This window comes from Anolis sagrei, chromosome 6 (genome assembly GCF_037176765.1).
Source record: "Anolis sagrei isolate rAnoSag1 chromosome 6, rAnoSag1.mat, whole genome shotgun sequence".
Lineage (NCBI taxonomy): Eukaryota > Metazoa > Chordata > Lepidosauria > Squamata > Dactyloidae > Anolis > Anolis sagrei.
In genome coordinates this window covers 34,795,737-34,816,077 of record NC_090026.1, presented here as the reverse complement: position 1 = coordinate 34,816,077, position 20,341 = coordinate 34,795,737, and the positions used below count along the sequence as shown (strand labels likewise).

At 38.4% G+C, this 20,341-nt stretch overlaps 1 protein-coding gene across 2 annotated transcripts in view; it reads left to right on the top strand.

Moving 5' to 3' along the window:
- Window positions 1-17,294, top strand: part of NPEPPS (aminopeptidase puromycin sensitive) — an 85,519-nt gene extending 68,225 nt beyond the window's left edge. The window contains exons 14-23 of one of the 2 annotated variants that reach the window (XM_060780910.2): window positions 527-590; window positions 2,366-2,505; window positions 3,479-3,613; window positions 6,834-7,053; window positions 8,375-8,517; window positions 8,889-8,945; window positions 11,016-11,123; window positions 13,834-13,989; window positions 14,088-14,135; window positions 15,773-17,294. In XM_060780910.2, coding sequence (XP_060636893.2) covers window positions 527-590; window positions 2,366-2,505; window positions 3,479-3,613; window positions 6,834-7,053; window positions 8,375-8,517; window positions 8,889-8,945; window positions 11,016-11,123; window positions 13,834-13,989; window positions 14,088-14,135; window positions 15,773-15,925 — 1,224 coding nt within the window. In that variant the 3' untranslated portion in view covers window positions 15,926-17,294. Of the gene's footprint in view, window positions 1-505; window positions 591-2,365; window positions 2,506-3,478; window positions 3,614-6,833; window positions 7,054-8,374; window positions 8,518-8,888; window positions 8,946-11,015; window positions 11,124-13,833; window positions 13,990-14,087; window positions 14,136-15,772 lie in introns of both variants that reach the window. The other variant, XM_060780909.2, reaches the window with a different exon arrangement.
- Window positions 17,295-20,341: the final 3,047 nt, after the last annotated feature.

The following is a 20,341-nucleotide window of genomic DNA, read 5'->3' as shown; positions in this document are numbered from 1 at the left end:
ATATATTTGAATGTTAGCTTATGTTTAGGACCCGAATTCTGGCATTTAAACCAGTTTGCTGAATGTAGCTCTATACCAGCTTAAGCCAGAGCCACATTTTATTTGAATAGATTATGCCAGGTCTGCAAATTACTTGATTTGTTTCTGTGGGCCATCACAGTTAGAGCCTCATTTTGTCCTATGTGCCTGATAACCCAGTGCTGGCTGTCAAATTTCAGTTATATTATATGTGATATGATACAGTATCATGAGAAAGCATGTCAGCTGTGACTGGGGTACCGGAATCCATTGAAAGCAACAGAAAAAGGTATGTGGGGATGGTGTGGGGGGTAACAACAGAGGGGAGTCAACAGTGGGCAAAAAGAAGAAGAGATGGCTTGGCACGTTGTTCAGGGAATTTTACAAGCATAACAGGCTTGTGAAGTTGAGGGCATAAACCCTCATAGTGGAAATTATGGGCATATGATATTACTTAGTCATTTTGAATATTCTCAATAATATCTAGGCCTCTTGTTCTCTATCCCAGCAAGAAGATGACAAAGTGTTGAAGCTAGTCCAGAAGAAATTCTGTGCCAGCGGACCATACAGTGGTAAGACGATGGCTAATAGCAGGAGCCAAGCAGCGCACCATATTGTACGTGATACCAACCATTCCACGAAACAGCGCTTGCACTGTCAGTTTGTGCAGGCAGGTGTCCTTTTTAGGATTTAGATGTTTGAAATAACTTGACCTTTAAACAAAACACTACTAAGATTGACGTTTTAGATTTTATTGTATTTTTCTTATAGTGTGCATGTTTTAACTAGGAAGATTGTAAACTGCCTTTAAAAATTCTTTACTATGTATTTGTAGTGCCTTTGTGTATTCAAAGCCAGTTAAAGAAATCTTTATGGAAGGCAATACAAAAACAGATTAAAACAGCTTTTCTTTGCCTGTACTTGGAAATCTAATACAGCCTGACCCCAGTATTCGAGGGATCAGTACTCAGTTTTATATATCCATTCAAAGTCCAGGAATGTACCCCCAACATATATGGAAGTTGTACTATTTTGAATTGATTCAGCTGGGTATCCCATTGATCCATCACCATATGGTGTATCCAACTAGATATGGTCAGATATTTAGTGGATGAAAATTTGAGTACTCCGTGGATTTTAGAGCTTAAAAAATGAAGGAGCTTTCTGGTAAAACCTGTTACAGCTAATAGGATGTCTTTCCTGATAACAAATATGACCATTGGTTATAATCTCTATTTGAGCGTGACTCACTTAAACAATTGTACAGAGGAAACTTGTATTGAGCAGCATGATCAGAGTTCATGGTTGACCCAAAACATCATAACTTTTAGAAACATACAATATAAATTTTATCATTGTCTCCTTATAATTTTACATTAGCAGTTGCCCTATTCAGATTTTATTTTTCTGTACAAAACAGACAAACTCTCATCAGTCTGTTTTTAGAATTATTCTTTATTCTGTTGGCTCCTCTTCCATTCTTTAACAGAGTGAATATAAGATTCATATGAACAAGCACCATTGGATATTTCTGTAATTCAGGAGTTTGTGCTTTCTGTACTACCAATATAATGCGGGAACACACATTAACAGCTTTGAAACCATGGCAGTTGAAAAGTGGGATACTGAAATATTTAAAAAACTAAGAACAAATTGGAATGTTTTGCTATTCTACTCCAACCAGAACCCTTGAATCCTTAATTTATTATCTCAAGCAGTTGTTTGCCAAGTGAGTCAGCTTTTTTTAAAGAGGAAGTGGTATTTCTCAATGGTCTTACCCACCACAACAAATTCTTTAGTTTTTCTAAGTTGGCTTGACTTTTTAAAAATGTCTCCATCTTACAGTTTTTTATTCACACAAATAAGTTTCTAATTGAAATGGCATCACGTGGCTCTGATTATTGGTGTTTATTGTGCTGCTGAAGTTTAAACACAGTATGGCTGAAAATGTGTTTGTGAACTGAAACAATATTACAAAGCACATATAAATATGGTATACGATTTAGTTGCATATTCCAAATGGCAGGAAAAATGTGGTGTAGTTTGCTCTGATAAGTATTTTTGTACGGTTTACAAAATAGTGTCAGAGACTGTTGTTTGCAAGAAAATATTTAGTTGTTAGATTTCCAAATTTCTTCGCAGGCAGCATTATTTCTTTGCAGGCAGCATTATAGTAACTTGGAATGTGTTCCTCAAAGAATCATTACTTTGACACTGTACAGATGTGCCGGCTTGAAGCAGCTGTGACTATATTGTTGTAAATCCTTGGAAGTATTTTCCTAGGGAACTGGGCCGTGCACCATACCATGCCTTGTTCTGTCAGGCATCCTTCTCTTCTTTCATGTAGGGGAGGATTACCCTCTCTGGATGATTCCCATCAGCATCTGTACAAGTGAAGACCCAGACCATGCCAAAATGCAAGTGTTGATGGACAAGCCTGAGCTCATGTTGGTCTTGAAAGATGCCAAGCCAGAGCAGTGGGTGAAGGTGAGCATGTGTAAGAGAAGCGCTACTCCTCTATCTGACAGAATGTTCAGCCCACTGACTGAAGATGACATACCTTATACTTTTCAAAATCATCAGCTCTAGGACTTTGTTCCTACTTCCATATTCGCTTTGCAACCAGAACTGTGCCAGCAGAGCTTGACATTTATACACAGGCAGTTCTGTCTGTGCTTTTGTTCAGAAGATTTCACCTCACCTATTAAGCTGTTTCCCTGCAGTTTTATAGTTGTGTTCAAAGTGTTTAGTTTGGGACCTTAAAAAAGCTAGTGAGAGGTGTGGATTGTAGCTTCAACCCTCTGTTGTAGCAGATACCTTGGAGGACGTTTTCGGCATCTGAGGAAAAATGCATGTTTTTTGAAAAAGGGAAAAATGAAATGATGATGATGATGATGGTGATTATAATGATGATGATGATATACCCAGCTCTCACTGCTGCTAAAGGCTTCAAACTGCCAACCAGTTTATCCTGGTGCACCACCCCAGCAGTTACCTAGTATTAGTAAAAATATAATGGTCAATAAAGGGTGACACATACAGTTGTAGTTTTAAAGATGCAACAAGTAATGAATCAGGTACATTGCCCCTACTGAAATGTAGGCTTCTTTTATTTTAAACCAGTCAAAATTCAATCAGAAGGAAATACATTAAAAATGGAATACTTAAATGTGGGTGAATTCTCTCCAATCATTCTGGCTAATTAAAAAAAATCCATTTTTGTCTATTTCATAGTACAAGTACTTTAAATTCTCCTTCAGTTCTTTTTATGAAATGCTTTCCTTCCTGTTGAAGTCGTGCTGCTAATACTTTTTGTTAACTTGCTACGTATAATAATAGAAGTGAATTTTTAAACAAGCCTTCTTAGAGGTTTTCTCTATTTTCAACTCAAAATAAATAGAAACAAGGCAACTTAGTTTCTGTGCATTTCTAAATTGATCCCCCCTCCTAATTTTTTCAGCTGAACCTAGGAACGGTAGGGTTTTACCGTACGCAGTACAGTTCTGATATGCTGGAGAGCTTGCTCCCCGCCATCCGTGATCTCACTTTACCCCCCGTGGACCGGCTGGGGCTGCAGAATGATCTCTTCTCTTTGGTGAGTGCCCTCTTATTCATAGCACATAGTTCCTTTTGCTGTAGATTCCCCTCCGAAAGCTAGACATTGTTTCCAGAAGCATAGTGTCTTTGCAGATAATGGCTTGACATCTAGTTAGGGAGAGATATTAAGTTTTACTTCAAAACATGATTAAGTGAAATCTCTGCAACCCTGACTGGATTTTATATTGATCAGTATTTTAAAACATGATAAAAGTATAAAAATAAAGACTCAAATAGAGATCCAATTTGCTTTTTTGAGAAATTCTGCAAGCCCAGTGGAATTTTTTACTTCCTTTGAATAGCTGATTTCCACCTGGGTTTAATATACTGTCTCAGCTGCACTGTAATGCTTTGGATTTGGGCTACTGTCTTTTCATTTGCTAATTTTTATGAATTTGCTTGCGATCTTTGCTTGCTTGTGGAAAGCAGTTATACAGAATACCAAGACATTCTTTTGTGAAATTTCATAAGTAATGTCTGGTGTTCTGAAGTTGATTATGCCAGCTATATATGAAACAACAGCTACTAAATGTTGTGTCTAGTGCTGATTTGAATCTTTGTGTGATGTAGCTGCAGATATGTGAAATACTCCTAGCTTTTTCAGTAATCAAGATTCCTCCGATTCATTATTTTCTGGTTTCCGTTACTTTTACTTTGAGAATGAGAAATTGAAGGAAGGCAGTGAGCTCCCTGTGTGTTCAGCGTTCATAAATAAGACCAGGTTGATACTCAGGGCTGTTAATTTTGACTAAATATTCCATAGAAGAGGAAGCAGTCTTCAAGTGGCATGACTTCTAAAATGGCAATTGGTAAGAAATAATGCAAAAATAATATGTTTAGGTAGATGCAATATAACTTTCAGTTAAGTAGGTTTTTTAAAGCTTCCTGTAATTAGGCAGCTCTTTCTTTCATGTTAGTCTGCTGACAGATTCTCTAGTGGAGGTTTCTGGGACATACATTTACTTGATCTAGGTCAGTCTTTAGGCGTTTTGAATTGCAGTCACTCAAGTGATTTGATAGTATAAGCATTCCTCTATAGGTTAAATTCACCAGATGCACAGTGCAAGCTATAGATTCTAACAAAACTACATGCTGGGGGTTAGTGTCTCTGGTAGGAAGGATCCTTAGTAATACACAATCACTCCCTTCCAGCTGATGTAACTTAAAGTTTGGAGAGTGTAGAAATAGCAGATATAATTTTATTTTTGTTACCATCTCAAAATACAGTTGGCCCATATCCATGGATTCAACCATCCATTGGCTTGACAATATTCTTCCCCGCAAATAAATAAATCCAAAAAAGAAACCTTGGTTTTTACCATTTTATATAAGAAACAGCATTTTACCACACCATTGTATATAATGCTCATCGCTACCAGTGTTTTCCTGCAACCACATGGAAAGGTATGCAGTGGTTTAGCGAATTCATGTATACCCAGGAGGTCCTGGAATCAAACCCCAATGGCCACTAAGGCTTGCATGTGCCAGAGAACCTGAAAAAAGCAAGTGTATAGAGTAGTGAAATAGTTATGGGGTAGTGAAATTTGCTAAACCAATATCCTTAGAAGATGTTGCACATCTTTTTCAACTACTGAAATCTGAGCCATAATGACATTTTAAGACTGTGTTCAGTGTTTTGTGCAATATGGCCTATCTGTCACTGTTCTGCTAAACCACTGCATACCTTTCCATGTAGTTGCAGGAGGACATTGGTAGAGATGAGCAAAACTGTATTCTAGGAGTTTCTATTCCACTATTCATTTTCTCATAGAGAAACCCTGCCTTATGGCAGTCAGTTCCACGCATTAGTAGTATTTCATGAAGTTTTTTCTTAGGACTTAGCTCAACCTAATGTCAATTCTTTTATTAGGTGAATACAAAAATGTAAAATTGTAAGATAGAGTAAATAGCTCTTCTCTCTCTACCCCCCTTCATCTATCTATCTATATATAAAATGCTGTGTGCGTAATGAGTACCTTAAAAACAAAAGAACCAATGAACGAAATCACACCAAATTTGGCAACAAAACGTCTCACAACACAAGGAGTGACCGTCACTCAAAAATTATGATTTTGTCATTTGGGAGTTGTAGTTGCTGGGGTTTATAGTTCACCTACAATCATAGAGCATTCTGAACTCCATCAATGATGGAATTGAACCAAACTTGGCACACAGAACTCCCATGACCAACAGAAAATACTGGAAGGGTTTGGTGGGCATTGACCTTGAGTTTGGGAGTTGTAGTTCAACTACATCCAGAGATCACTGGATGTAGTTGGCACAAGCACTCAATACTCCCAAATATGAACACAGATGGAATTTGGGGGGAAATAGACCTTGACATTTGAGAGTTGTAATCACTGGGATTCACAGTTCACTTACAACCAAAGAGTATGAAGAACCCCACAAGCGATAGAATTGGGGCAAACTTCCCACACAGAACCCCCATGACCAACAGAAAATACTTAAGGCCATCCAATCCAACTCCCTTCATCAGGGCAAGAAAACGTAATCAAAGCCCTCCTGACAAAGAGCCATCCAGCCATAGATTAGATAGATAGGTAGATAGATAGATAGTTAGATAGATAGATATGATTCTCTCACACACACAGATATAGTATCATAGATTGGAAAGGGACCCTTAAAGAAGGACAATGATATGTTACATGTTCCAGGGTGGGCAAACCAGACACTCTCCACATCAACACTGACAAAGAAACAAGAAGTACGATTTACCCGCAAGCATAAAGAAATTACATATATTAGAAACCAACACTTTCTCATTACTTTATTTTCCAGATCAACAGACTGGGCCACAGCAACGCGTGGCAGGGGACAGCTAGTATTTTATAAATGCCTTTCAAATTCCTCTCAAGGACGTGGCTTCAATATGATGCTGTGCCAATTAAGTGTGTCTTGGGAGCAATTGAAACCTGAAAGTATTCTGCACAGGGACAAAGAAAAGAGGCTGAATTAAGCACATATGCTTTCCAAGGCAATCATGTAGCTAAAAACTAACTTCATCCCCAGATGAGAAGACCTTGAGATAGTTGCATGTAAACTATAACTCCCTTCCCCCTCCTTGTGCTGGAAAGAATTTGTCAGCATCCAGTCTTCAGATATGATGAAATAATCCAGAAAGCATTCTGTGTGGTAAGCTATAATGCTTCATTTTGATTTTAAAGATGAGTGTTAATGTATGTGTTTTCCTCTCCCAGGCCCGAGCTGGAATTATTAGTACTGTAGAGGTTCTAAAAGTCATGGAAGCATTTGTGAATGAGCCCAACTATACCGTGTGGAGCGACCTGAGCTGTAACCTGGGGATTCTCTCGACTCTCTTGTCCCACACAGACTTCTATGAGGAGATCCAGACATTCGTCCGTGATATCTTTTCACCAATAGGCGAGAAGCTGGGCTGGGACCCTAAGCCTGGCGAAGGTACGGAAGCTTATTTCAGTTTTGATTTCTCAGTGCTGAATATTTATTGTTCATCTTCTGCTTTTGGATATATATACCCCTTTCCATGACATTCACATACTTAAGGGATTTACCTAAATGAATGTCCAGTTAGCCTAGAGCTAGGTTATGGTGCTTATCATTTTAAAAATAGGCATAGAACAGTGTGTGTTTGGCAAGAGAAATTCTTTCTTGGTCTGTTTTGCATATTTTGATAGCTATAACTGTTAGACAGTTGCACAGAAAGTTTTGAATACTAATCAGAATAAGAAGCATAATAGAATAGCATTGAGCTGTCATCTAAAACATAGCATAGGCTTGCTTGCTAACTTGAAATTATAGAATTGGAACAGGGCCATCTAGTCCAACACCCATCTGCCATACAAGAACATACAATTAAAGCACCTCCTGCAGATGGCCATCCAGCCTCTGTTCTAACATTCCAGAGAGGGAGACTACAGCATACTCTGAGGCAGCATATTCCACTATCAAACAGTTCTTTCCATCAGGAGGCTTTTTCTAATGTTTAGGTGAAATGTCTTTTCTTGCAATTTGAATCCTTTGCTCCTTGTCCTATTCTCTAGAGCAGCAGAAAACAAGCTTGCCCTTTCCTCAATGTGACATTCTTTCAAATAAACAGGACTATCATGTCCCCTCTTAACCTTTTAACTTTTAAGTCACTGTTTCTCATTTCCTTGTTTATTCCCAGAAAGGTGGTATCTGTGGGTAAAGTCATTGATTTCTCTAGCTCACCACCACTTGCATCAAATTATAGTGGTGCTCTAAATGGTAGTGATCCCTTGAGCAAAAATCTTTTCACTTCTGTTGCCTGACATGTCTTTCTGAGAGCATGCCTGGGAGTGAACCTGAGAGCGGTTATATAAAAGTATTTTATTCTATATATTCTGCTACATATCCCACATCACTTCTCATCAATCTTGCTAGCAATTCACATATTTCATGTTGATGCTAAAGAGGATATTTAAGCTCCATATGATACTGATACCTAAATTATTAATTCTCATATTCAAGAACGTGAAATACTGTTGTTGTGAGAAGTTCAGATATAGTTAAGTATTAATGGCTGACTAAATAGGAGTGTGGTGAAATCTCTTGATAGCGTTTAAGAAAAAGGAGGTTGTTAACTGACTTGTAGAAAACTTCACAGAGTTCTGGCTAAAGAATCTTGGGCAGACTTCTTCCTCCAGATATTTTCCCATCAACCTGATTTTATATATTCAGATACACATGGATCCTTTATTTTTTTAAAATCAATTTAATATTTCTTGTTGCTTTTCAACAGGCCATCTGGATGCACTTCTGAGGGGTTTAGTTTTGGGCAAGCTAGGAAAAGCCGGTCATAAGGCAACATTGGAAGAAGCTCGGCGTCGGTTTAAAGACCATGTGGAAGGGAAGCACATCCTGTCTGCCGATCTGAGAAGTCCTGTAGGTTGCTTTGAGTCACCTTGCTCTCTCTGAAAGACCTACCCCCTACCCTTGCCTATGTATGAATACAGTACTAAGTCAGCATGTAACTTCCTTGCTTCACACTATTCTGCTGGTTCAACCAGTAACTTTCTCTGATCCATCACTCGCTTTCTCAGCATGATGAATTCTTTTCTTACATTTTTAAATTGTGGAAGTCAGAAAGTGCTAGTAGCATAGATCAAGTTTACATAGTTTCAGAAGTTTTTGAAATTCTCTAGCGTAATAGTTAGAAGAGGAAGCTATACAAGATAAATCCCAAAAGTATCTTATGACTAAACTAATGTATTACTTGAAAGCGGATTTAGAACAATTGTATTTTTTCTTCCCAGGTGTATGTAACTGTTTTGAAACACGGTGACAGTACAACTCTAGATACTATGCTAAAGGTGAGTGGATTATTTGTCTTATTTTGCTTGTTGAAGCTTCTAGATCATTTTCAAGGGCATTCATAGAATCATAGAATCAAAGAGTTGGAAGAGACCACATGGGCCATCCAGTCCAACCCCCTGCCAAGAATATTGCATTCAAATCATCCCTGACAGTTCAACCTAAAGGTTACTGGCATTTAGATAACTGAAGTGAGGTCATTTTTATCCAAGAAAGGGAACAATTGATGAACCAGATGAACTATATTTGCGCATGAGATATTACATTACATAAAGCTTTACCTCTTTCTATCCCGGTGGTTCTCAACCTGTGGGTCCCCAGCTGTTTTGGCCTTCAACTCCCAGAAATCCTAACAGCTGGTGAACTGCCTGGGATTTCTGGGAGTTGTAGGCCAAAACACTTGGGGGCCCACAGGTTGAGAATCACTGTTCTATCTATTCTATATATGCCTTCTATTTGTTATAATTTATTATGTTTTATCCTCCTTTGTATCCTCCCAAATTACATATGATGTGATTTCAGATTGGACCTGATGATAAATATAGCCAATATAAATACTGTGCATAAATTAAGGAAATTGTGTGCATGGTTAAGGATAAAGATATTGGGTAAATATGTGGTCAGGGGGAAGGGTGCTGGGTGGTGGGGCTGAGGGTGTTAACAATAAAAATAATAAAATGTCATTCAAGAGAAGAAAGTATAAAAAGAAAAGGTACAGACAAAAGAAATACTCCTTGAAAATGAGGTGTTTTTACATCTGAGCACCAACAGAAAATAAGTGTAAACCAGATATTAAAATGTTGAAAAAAATATTGGGTTAAACCAACCTTACATACAGCTTTTGTGTTTTTGTCTAATTTTTGTTCCTCAAAATGGGTGAGAGATCGGTTTTGTAGAATAAAGCTTAGAATAAAATGTATAAGTTATGAGAGTGTTGAAATTGTAGTCAGTGTTGAAAAAAATTAATTGGTCACTACAAACCCTAATGTAATGGACATTTCTCTGATAGTATTTTGATGATAGTATTATTCCTTTCCAAATCCAGCATTATATAAAAATTACTCATTGAGAAATCCCTGAATTCTATCCAATTTCATAGATATATTCCATTGGTACTAATGCCACCAATAGGGTCATTTTCCCATGTATGTTAATGGACATCAAAACAAACTAGCAGTTGATGTTAAAGGTTGTGTTCTGAGAGATTACCTCATGCCTCAATCTGCAGCACTCCTAGTTTCAGAGAATGATGAAAAAGGTCTTGTAAGGAATGGATTTTCACATATACTAGGCTGCCCAATCTTTGAAATTTGTGTTTCAGAACATGTTGCTCCCAATCTACACTCTGTGCTTAAACTATTTTTTAAAAACGTTGCTTAGCTCCAGCATTTCTTCTCTTAAGAAATTCAAAGGAGTTTTGTCTGGGTCTTCTGCAACTCTGCTGTATTTCATAGAAGAGCTTTAATATAACTGGCATTGCAACATGCCCATATAAAGTAGTCATAGAAAAACTTTAAATAAGATAGTATCAGCAGAGAAATAGGAGCCCCCCGGTGGCAGAATGGGTTCGAATCTGGAGAGAGCGTGGATGAGCTCCCTCTGTCAGCTCCAGCTCCCGATGCGGGGACATGAGAGAAGCCTCCCACAGGATGGTAAAACATCAATCATCCGGGTACCCCCTGGGCAATGTCCTTACAGACGGCCAATTCTCTCACACCAGAAGCAACTTGCAGTTTCTCAAGTCGCTCTGACAAAAAGCAGAGAAATGAAATGAAGGGATTGATTTTACCATTGTGTAGTTATACTGCCATCTAGTGGATTTTTTAGCTAATCCAGACCCACAGTTACTCAGAAATGTGGCCTTTATTTGACCCCCACTAAACTAAGTGGCAAATATTCCTGTGTGGATTACCCATTGGCTATGCCCTGAGAGGCTCAGCAGATTTATCAGACTATGACATGTCAGGTTTCTAATTTAGCTTCCTGGTTCTATCTTAAAAGTAGAAGGTGTCTGTTCATGGCAGAAAATGAATCTAATGTCATTTGCTTTTTTTGTTTGTATTTTACAGCTCCACAAACAAGCTGATATGCAGGAAGAGAAGAACCGAATAGAGCGTGTACTTGGTGCAATATCTCAGCCAGAATTAATACAGAAAGTTCTCACTTTTGCACTTTCAGTGAGTATATAATCAGCTAAATGCTACATTTAGTGCATCACCCACATTAGAAGTATGAAATTCATTCTTTTCAAATTTTTCATATTTTAAAGTTGTCAGATACTTTAGGACACAAAATATGTGCTCCTGGGCACAAAAACTGGAGCAAAGTGCCCTCTTCAAATGATATAAAGGTTGAATATTCCTAATCTGGAAATCAAAATCAGAAAACCTCCAAAACTGCCAGCCACCCACGTCTGCCTTCCTTTCTCCTCCACCTGGAATGGAGGGAAGGAAGGAGCTCTTCATCTCTCTGTTGCCACCACAATCCCCTCTTGTGCAGTGAGAGGGGGACCATCCCATTCACCTAATGCCACAACAACAGTGCCCCAACAAGGTGATGGTGATGTCAACTGTATTGGTGCAAGACCAGCCTCTTTGTTTCTTTGCTTGCTTTCTCACTGAGGCATCTCCTTATCTTGATCATCAGGTGATGTGACATCCCCAGCAAGGATACAGGGACACTGAGTATATGTGTGGAGAGGGAAGAAGGAGAGTGGAAATGGCAGGTTGTGTTAGTGATGGTGGTAGTATCACTGCCATCCTCACACACTGGGAGTTGTTTAGGTGGGAATGAGACTTCTCCTCACACACCTCTTGCATCACATGTTTTCTTTTCCACACACTCCCCCTGCTGCATGCATGGTTACGTATTTATGAGAAAGGTTCAGACACAACTGAGTGACTACAAGGATGCAGGCAGCACAAGCTGGCAGTTGAAGCACCTTGAAGGATTTTTAAAAATTAAGGTATATGGAGATACGTATGTTCAAAAATGTTGAAATTATTCTGATCCTGAACATTTTGGATAAAGGATATTCTAAATGCAAGAAGATATGAGGCACTTACCACTTCTCAGTTCATTATTAAATCACAAAGAGATAATAAATGCAGTTCCCATGTTACAACTTACAAATGACTTGCAGTTAAGAACGGGGGTTAGAAAACAGGAAGTGAGAGAAATCTACCCCTAGGAAGGGGAATTCACTCCTGGAAGAATTATCGTGGGGAAAATATGTCTCCACTTAAGCTTTATCGCCAATCCTTGTTTCCACAACAAGCCACATTTTTCAAAATCCAGTTATGACAGGGACAGGAGATGAGGTGAAATCTTCAAAACGGGCACAGACAGCAAAACAAAAACACCACAGTGGATGGAGTTACACTTTTAAAATGTACCTGTTCCGACTTACATATAAATTCAGCTAAAGAACAAACCTGAGGACTGCCTATACTTACTCATTCTCTACTGGAATGAGATTGTCAGCATTACAAAAGTGAAGTATTTCTGCTAAAACTGCTATGGAAATAGATCACTGCTGTTAGCAGGGGAAAGACCAGTTCATAGAAACCAATAGTTGCAGATTTTGTGCCTCCTCCTGTACAAAAGCAGTGGAAGCTGGAACTAAACGGGTAATGATGCATCCCCCCTCCTTCCAGCTGTAACATGTAATAATGGAAAGACAGGGTGTTTAAAAAGGCAGATCAGATTTGAAATTGCTGTATCTTTGCAACCAAAAACTGCCCAAGAATGAAACACTTACTACTTGAAAGTGTGGGGCATAGAATTTCAAATCAGTCGTTCCTCTCTCAGTGCACAAACAGCCCCTAGACTCAGTCATTCACAAGATAGCAACCTGCAACACAAGGCCTCATGAGATATTCTCCATTTCTGGTGTTTTTTTCTTAGATTAGTTTCTGTCTCATACAATTTGTAAAACTTGATAACACAATCAACCATTTGTGACTTTTTTGTGTAATTGTAACATTTTGCTGTCATAAAATATATTATTATTATTATTATTATTATTATTATTATTATTATTTGCTTCATTTATACCCCGCCCTTCTCACCCCATTGGGGGACTCAAGACGGCTTACAACTCCGGCAAAATTTAGTGCCGCTTAAAACACAGCCATAAAACAATCCAACAAATAAACAATTAAAACAGTTAAGCAAATACATGTATTGATTAATAACAGAGTTAAAAATATAAAGTACACAATACTGCTTTGAAATTGGGTTCATCATTTTTGAAACACCCTATTTGCTTTTTTAACTCCATATTATTAATGGCTGTTGTGGTGTTTTGTCATGTATTTCCATAACCCACTAAAATCAGTGGATTTCAGGTAGTTAAGAGCTGCTTCATTTAACTGTTCCTGTTCTAAGTATTACTAAGTCTAGATCCAATCCAATGTGTAACGACATAGTCTAATTATCTGACTGTTCTGGGCTACTGATTTTCAATCTTGAGGCTTATAAAAGGTTTCTAAGTGAGATCAGCAACTGTAGGCAAGTTTCTGTGAAAAGGATGCTTGTTCCTCACAATGTGCTGACCTCCCTTGCACTGCACAGGCACAGGGGAATGCTGGGTGTATTCCTTTTGTACACTTGCAATTCACAATGTGACAGTGAATCCCTACAGGCCTGGCTAGCTCTGGCATAAACAGCGAGTAGACCCTGGAACATTTCCCAGAAGCCTTTACAAAATAGAGAATTCAGTATGAAATGAATTAACTCAAATGCCCAAAGATGATTTCCCAAGGTCACATAAATGGATGTGCTGCTGGTGCACATTATAGAGGCAACTCTTAGATTGGTATTTGTGGGGGTTAATTTTTGGATTCAAGGATAACAAAGTCACTGCACCTTTTGTTCCATTTGCAGGAAGAGGTACGTCCCCAGGATACAGTATCTGTCATTGGTGGAGTGGCTGGAGGCAGTAAGCAGGGCAGAAAGGCTGCCTGGAAGTTTGTCAGAGACAACTGGGAGGAGCTGTATAATCGCTACCAGGGGGGCTTCTTAATATCCCGGCTAATAAAGGTGTGCATGAAAAGTCTTTCTTATATCAGTCATTGATAACACAAGTCTTTAGAAAATTCCCCTTTATGATTTACCATATGTTCCACCTTGTGTTTCAGCTGTCAGTGGATGGATTTGCAATTGACAAAATGGCTGCAGAAGTTAAGGTAAGACAGTTGTATATAAGGGCTTTATAAAGGCTTTTGAAGTCACATAGTAGGAGACAGGCATTGAACTTCCATTGAACAGACTCTATGCTTTTCCCCAAACATTTTAAGTGGAGAGTCAGTTCATAGTCCCTAAGACTGTTGGAGGGCCGGACTTTAATTGGGCGCAGCTTTGCCACACACATACACACTTGGTGTTGCAGCCATGTGCATGGATGTGCTGTGCATTGGCGGCAGCAGGGGGTGGGGAAAAAACCTTAGAAGACCAGATTTAGCCCATGGGACTTAGTTTGGGAACCCTGTTCTAGATAAAAAAATATATTTATTTAATTGATATACTACCTTCCAATAATTGAGTCCCAAAGTGGCTTGCAATCAATCAAGTGTATAAATAAACCCAGCAGTATTGATTTTATATTACATAAGACTTTACATACCAAACTCTCAAGCAAGTTGCTATAGAAAATTACCATAGTTACAGACTTTTTCCCTATAAAAAGGGCTGTCAGTTGTAAGCATATTGCAGAACAAGATAAGGTTAATTTCACCCAGCATTTCCCAAATTGGTACCCTCAAGATGTTTTAGATTTCAATATCAATAAGCCCTAACAAGCACAACTAATTGTGAGGGATTGTGGAAGTTGTCCAAAATATCTGGAGGATGCCAGATTGAGAAAGTGGAGAGTCTATGAAGGATCAAATAGCATTGCATAATGAACATCATCTGTAGCATTGGTGGGCTTAGCATAATTTGAAGTTATATACTAGTGCCAGACAAACTAACAGGAGCATTGGCTACCCAACTTTCACGGCAATCCAGTATATCAGGTAAAACTGTGATTTAACAATAACATTCACAAATTACACATGTCTTGGATTTCAATCAGAGTTATGAAGGCATGACAGAGAATGATGGAATGGCAAACAGAGGCTTTCCAAGTTTCACTCAATCTGTAACTAAGAGTCATTTATATGTTTAGTCGTCCACAGAGCTCCAATTAACACTTCTTGGAATCTTTAACCTGAGTTGCTTTGTCTAACAGTTTGACTCTGTGAAGGCAGCCTTTTAAAATAATATATACCACAGCCCTTAGAAACATGGCCATGACATATTTGTATGTCTTCAGTTGTTTTTATTATCTTCTGTGTCAACTAGGACACTTATATATACATTTTGATGTAGCGTTAAACAATACAAATGGGATTATTATTATTTAAAACATTATTATTATTATTAGTAGTAGTAGTAGTAGTAGTAGTAGTAGTAGTATTGGATAACAAATAACTTTCCGAAGAGTGTAAAGATCTTGTCAGTTCAACAAAACTGGAAATTCAAATAGTATTTTAAACATAGATTTGCAAAAGTGGTTTTAGCACATTCAGTGTGCTCTTTAAGCATTGTTTTCAGACACTGTTCTTGTTGATTAAGTCTGATTTTTTTACTCTCCTGCTAACCCCTTACATTGATATACTGTGGAATTTAATTCTCCAGATATTGTTGGGCTCCATTTCCCACCACTACCAGTGAGCTTCTCTAGTGATGAGGGACTCTTGTTCTATATATCCTTACTGGTTAAATCATTTCAAAATATCATTAGACGTGGCACTCCCAGAGAATGTTGTTTCATTTCATGTAGGCTTTCTTTGAGAGTCACCCAGCTCCATCAGCTGAACGCACCATCCAGCAGTGCTGTGAAAACATCCTGTTGAACGCTGCATGGCTGAAGCGTGATGCTGAAAATGTCCATCAGTACCTCCTGCAGCGCAAGGCCTCACCAACCGCTGTGTGAGCCTACTACCTTCACCCATCTTGGACATCCCAACTGCTGTGGCCCAACTGCCTCGGTTCGAGGATGAGGAGCTGCTACCCAACAGCTGAATAAAACGCCAAGGAAATTGGAGTCTTTTCTCAAACCAATGGGGATTGGACAATGAATGTAGTTAACTGGTTCCTGCTCACACTCCAGAACTAAAATTCTATTAAAATTTATCAACAATTCAGCAAAAAACAAAACCAACCAACCCTGTAAATATAATAGTAATAAAATAGAGCATAACAAAACTGTGAAACTTCCTTAAGCCTTTGTCAGTGGTCAAAATATTTAACACCCCTTTCCTTACACTTACTGATAAATGATTTTTTTAACAATCCCTCTCCCCTTTTCTAAAAAAAAAGCAGCAGCAAGGAAATCAGAGGTTTCTAAGAAAGTTAATCTGTATGGCAGGTTGAAGGCAGGAATGGGTTGACGCCTCTGAGCACGCCAGAAAGTACACTACAAGATGGCAAAAAACACATACGTGTTGTGTGAAATGATTCAGCTGTGAAAGACAGTTTGGCATAACCTATTGTGTATTACTGAGTCGGGGATTTCTGGGAGACACCCTGCAACTTTGGTTCATATTTGAACGCTTGTAAGAATCCTGCCCTTCCCAATCCCTCATCTCATTATCTTTTGGGAGGGGAGAAATAAAATGTTCTGTCTGTCTTTTCTCTCCCTACTTTTGGGTTTCATTTGCTGATGTCCTTCTTAGAGATTACAAACTTGTATGGAACCATCTTTCTCAGCCACATTAAAAGAAAAGAATTTACACCATCCTTTTCTATCTTTCTTTAAATTGTACCCCACCACTGCATGCAAGTAACATTTAGTACTGTGACTGAATTCCTCTGGGCCCACTGTAAAGGCTGGCCCCCTTTAAGCATAACACTGTAGTTTGACTGAAAGACCCGCTCTGTTTAAAACCAAAACACTGCCCTAAACTTCTTGTGACTGCAGCTTTCTTTTCCTTTTTCTTTGGTGATGTTTGGTAATTTGATTCAGAAGCCTTAAAACGTGTACTAGCCGGCATGATGATGAAATACTAAGTTGTGTGCCATCAGTTGCTTTCCAGAGTAGCATGTTCCTGCTAACCAGATTTCAAACCTGACACAATTCCTCCCACAAATGTTTACAATTCCCTTCTTTTTTTAAAAAAATACCTTTTTAAAAAGGAATTCATACTTGGTGTGGCTTTAACTGTTATTTGAGAAGGTCATCAGATCCTAGCTGTCAAACTGCTTCCCTGGAAACACATTTTATGCTATTGTTTTAAAAGAAAAACAAAAAGGAAAAGAATTAAAACAAGTTGGCGTTAATAAAAAGGAAAGTCAATGTGAAATGAAGAGTCTTGGTTTTGGTGTGGTATGTTGGCAAAACTGGAAAATTGTGATTCTGTAAATAGTTTTGGCTGTATCACCACCCTATAAACCAGTTTTAATGGGAGATGGTGTACAAGACTGAATTTTCTCCTTCTTCTTAAATATAATTGCATCTGGAAATGTGTCTGTTCATATGTAAGTGGAACTATCATGAGAGAAATTGGATGTTTGTTATGCTTCAGATGACAAACATTAAACCTTTAAGAAAAACACATTGTTGAAGATATAAATAGTTATAAAATGCTGAGATAGTTATTCGTTTCAGCGGGCCTTGCGCAGGAGGAGTGCACAGTGACTTGTGTCCCAAGAATCTAAAGTTAATTGTATGTTATTCCCACTGAAATCCTTTGGACTTTGGTTAAAGCAGTACTAACTTGTCCCATTGAGTTCAGTGAGAGGTAAACTGAAATAACTTCATCTGGACTTTATACCTCAGATACCAAGATGTCCTGTGCCAGCCATTTGCACATCTCAGTTGCTGGAAAAGCATATTTGAATCAAAATGCTTCTCTTTCAGGCAGTGTTCTAGGTATTATGGCTTATGTAGAGACCCAGACTGAATGGGACTGATTAGTATAAATGCCATAGGATTAAGCGATAGTTCACCTTTTGGCTATAGTTCTCCATTTGAGAATAGCACTACTATAATGCTGAATCTTACATGCTGAAAAGTGCCTGTCCGTAACAAGATCACAATTGATGTTACTAAAGGGCAGAAGTAACTGGTCAACAATAGCAAATTCAGTGGAGGCTAGTTTGGGACAAATACAGTGGATTTATCTTTGAAGTGCTCAGCAAACATGTCACACTAGGCTTCTGGGAGTTCTCTGGTGCCTTGCTGCCTTCAATTCATTGAAAAAAATCTGATAAAAGATGCGTTACTTCTGGGAGAAAAACATTTTCTTCATCACCTATTTCTATAAAGTAGATTTCATTAGTATGTTTTGCCTATGTTAAATCAGCCGTGTTATGAATAGGCCCCACATTAATTGTCAAGTGAAGGAACAGAATAGGCTCAATAAATTCGGAGTTAGATCTTCAAAAGATCATGTCAGGACATCTCTAGGAACCACAGTGGCTCAATGGGTTAAATCCTTGTGATAGCTGAACTGCTGACCTTCAGGTCGGAAGTTTGAATCTGCAAGACAGGATGAGCTCCCATCTGTCAGCTCCAGCTTCCCATGCAGGGACATGAGAGAAGCCTCCCCACAGGATGGTAATACATCTGGGCATCCCCTGGGCAGCGTCTCTAGAGACGGCCAATTCTCTCACACCAGAAGTGACTTGCAGTTTCACAAGTCACTTCTGGCACGATAAAAAAGGACATCTCTGTACCCCAAGAGTGATTAGACCTTTAGTGGAAACAACTCTGAGCTACCAGAAAGCAATCAGAAATGTGTAGGCTTCATCAAGTTTAGCGGGATAGATCCATTCATAAAGAGCAGAATAACCTCTGGAACAGTGGTTCTCAACCTGGGGTCCCCAGATGTTTTTGGCCTACAACTCCCAGAAATCCCAGCGAGTTTATCAGCTGTTAGGATTTCTGGGAGTTGAAGGCCAAAAACATCTGGGGACCCCAGGTTGAGAACCACAGCTCTGGAAAATAGATGAGGTGGTTGGTGTGTAGAAGATTTTCTGACCATGATAAGTTGATTATTAAAAATTACCCATCCTTTCCAGAAACATTAAAAATATTTTCTCTTAGGCACTAGACTTCTGAAACATTAAGAGAACTCTGTTCTAAGGGCATCCATGAAGGTCTGAGGAAGTTGTTTTAGGAAGAGATCAACTCCTTTCACCAAACTCTTAAATGGAAAAGGCACAATTCTGGGTAATTGGTAGCAAGGTTTTATATACACTGGCAAAACATGTATAGCCTTGCCTCAAAGGGCAGGCTAAGGGAAGAAGCAGCTTTTGGGCCCCCAATTGCTGCTGAAATTGCCTCTGTGCTATGAGCAGCTAAACAACTTTTTTCTTGTAAAAACAGTAGTTCATAAATGAGAGTCTTCTTCAAAATGAAGTGCACCTTTGTTATATGGTTTTGTTCTTTAAAACTTGGTAATAAGGATGCCAATGCCCTTCCCCATTGATTCCTAGGATAATTCTCTCAAATTCCTAGGATCATTGAAGAACAAAGCCACACAAAAAATGAATGGTATGAATAGTAATAAAAACGATGTAGAAGCAAATACAGAATGCTTTAAAAATGACATACGTACAGGAAGTACAGATTGCTCACAAAAGGCATTAAACTGTTCACAAGTGATTTATAAAAGTTCATGAAGCAGTTTATATCAAATCAAATCATTTATTTCGATCATTGACCAGCACAGGAAATAGAAGTCACATTTTCATACAAACTTGGTATGTTTGGTACATTAAAATATTTCAAATCTATATAAACGGATTGTCCAGGCCCCATATTATGTTTATTTTTACAATTATTTTTTTCTGGGCTGCTTTTTGTCCCCAAAAAGTTGTCACGTCAATTTAAAGTTTTAAAAACAATATTAAAACTTGACAACATAACGAAATGTTATGGTTATAAGCCGCCTTGAGTCACCTTCAGGTTCGAGAAAGGCAAGATAGAAATATAAATAAATAAATATTGTAGCTATGCATTGTGTTCAAACTGTGCAGGAAGAAATTGAAATACAGGCATGGTTCACCCATTCACTTTCAAAAGGTTTTACAACAATTTCTCAAGGAAACTCAGCATTGATGAAATAACACAAGGCTCTCTTCTCGGTTCTTAGTTTGTGATTAAAATAAGAATGACAGTAAAGAACTCCAAAGTGATCTCTCCAGACTTGACATTAAAGGTAAATGTGGTGTAACATAAACAAATGCAGAGTGCTGCACACTGAGGAAGGGATTCCAAGTCCACATAGATGCTCATAATGTCAGAGTTGGCAGTGACCAACCAGGAAATAAATCTGGTGGTTGTGGCTAAAGGATCAACTAAATTCCTTCTTGGAGAGCATTAGGGAAGAAAAAGTGCAACTGT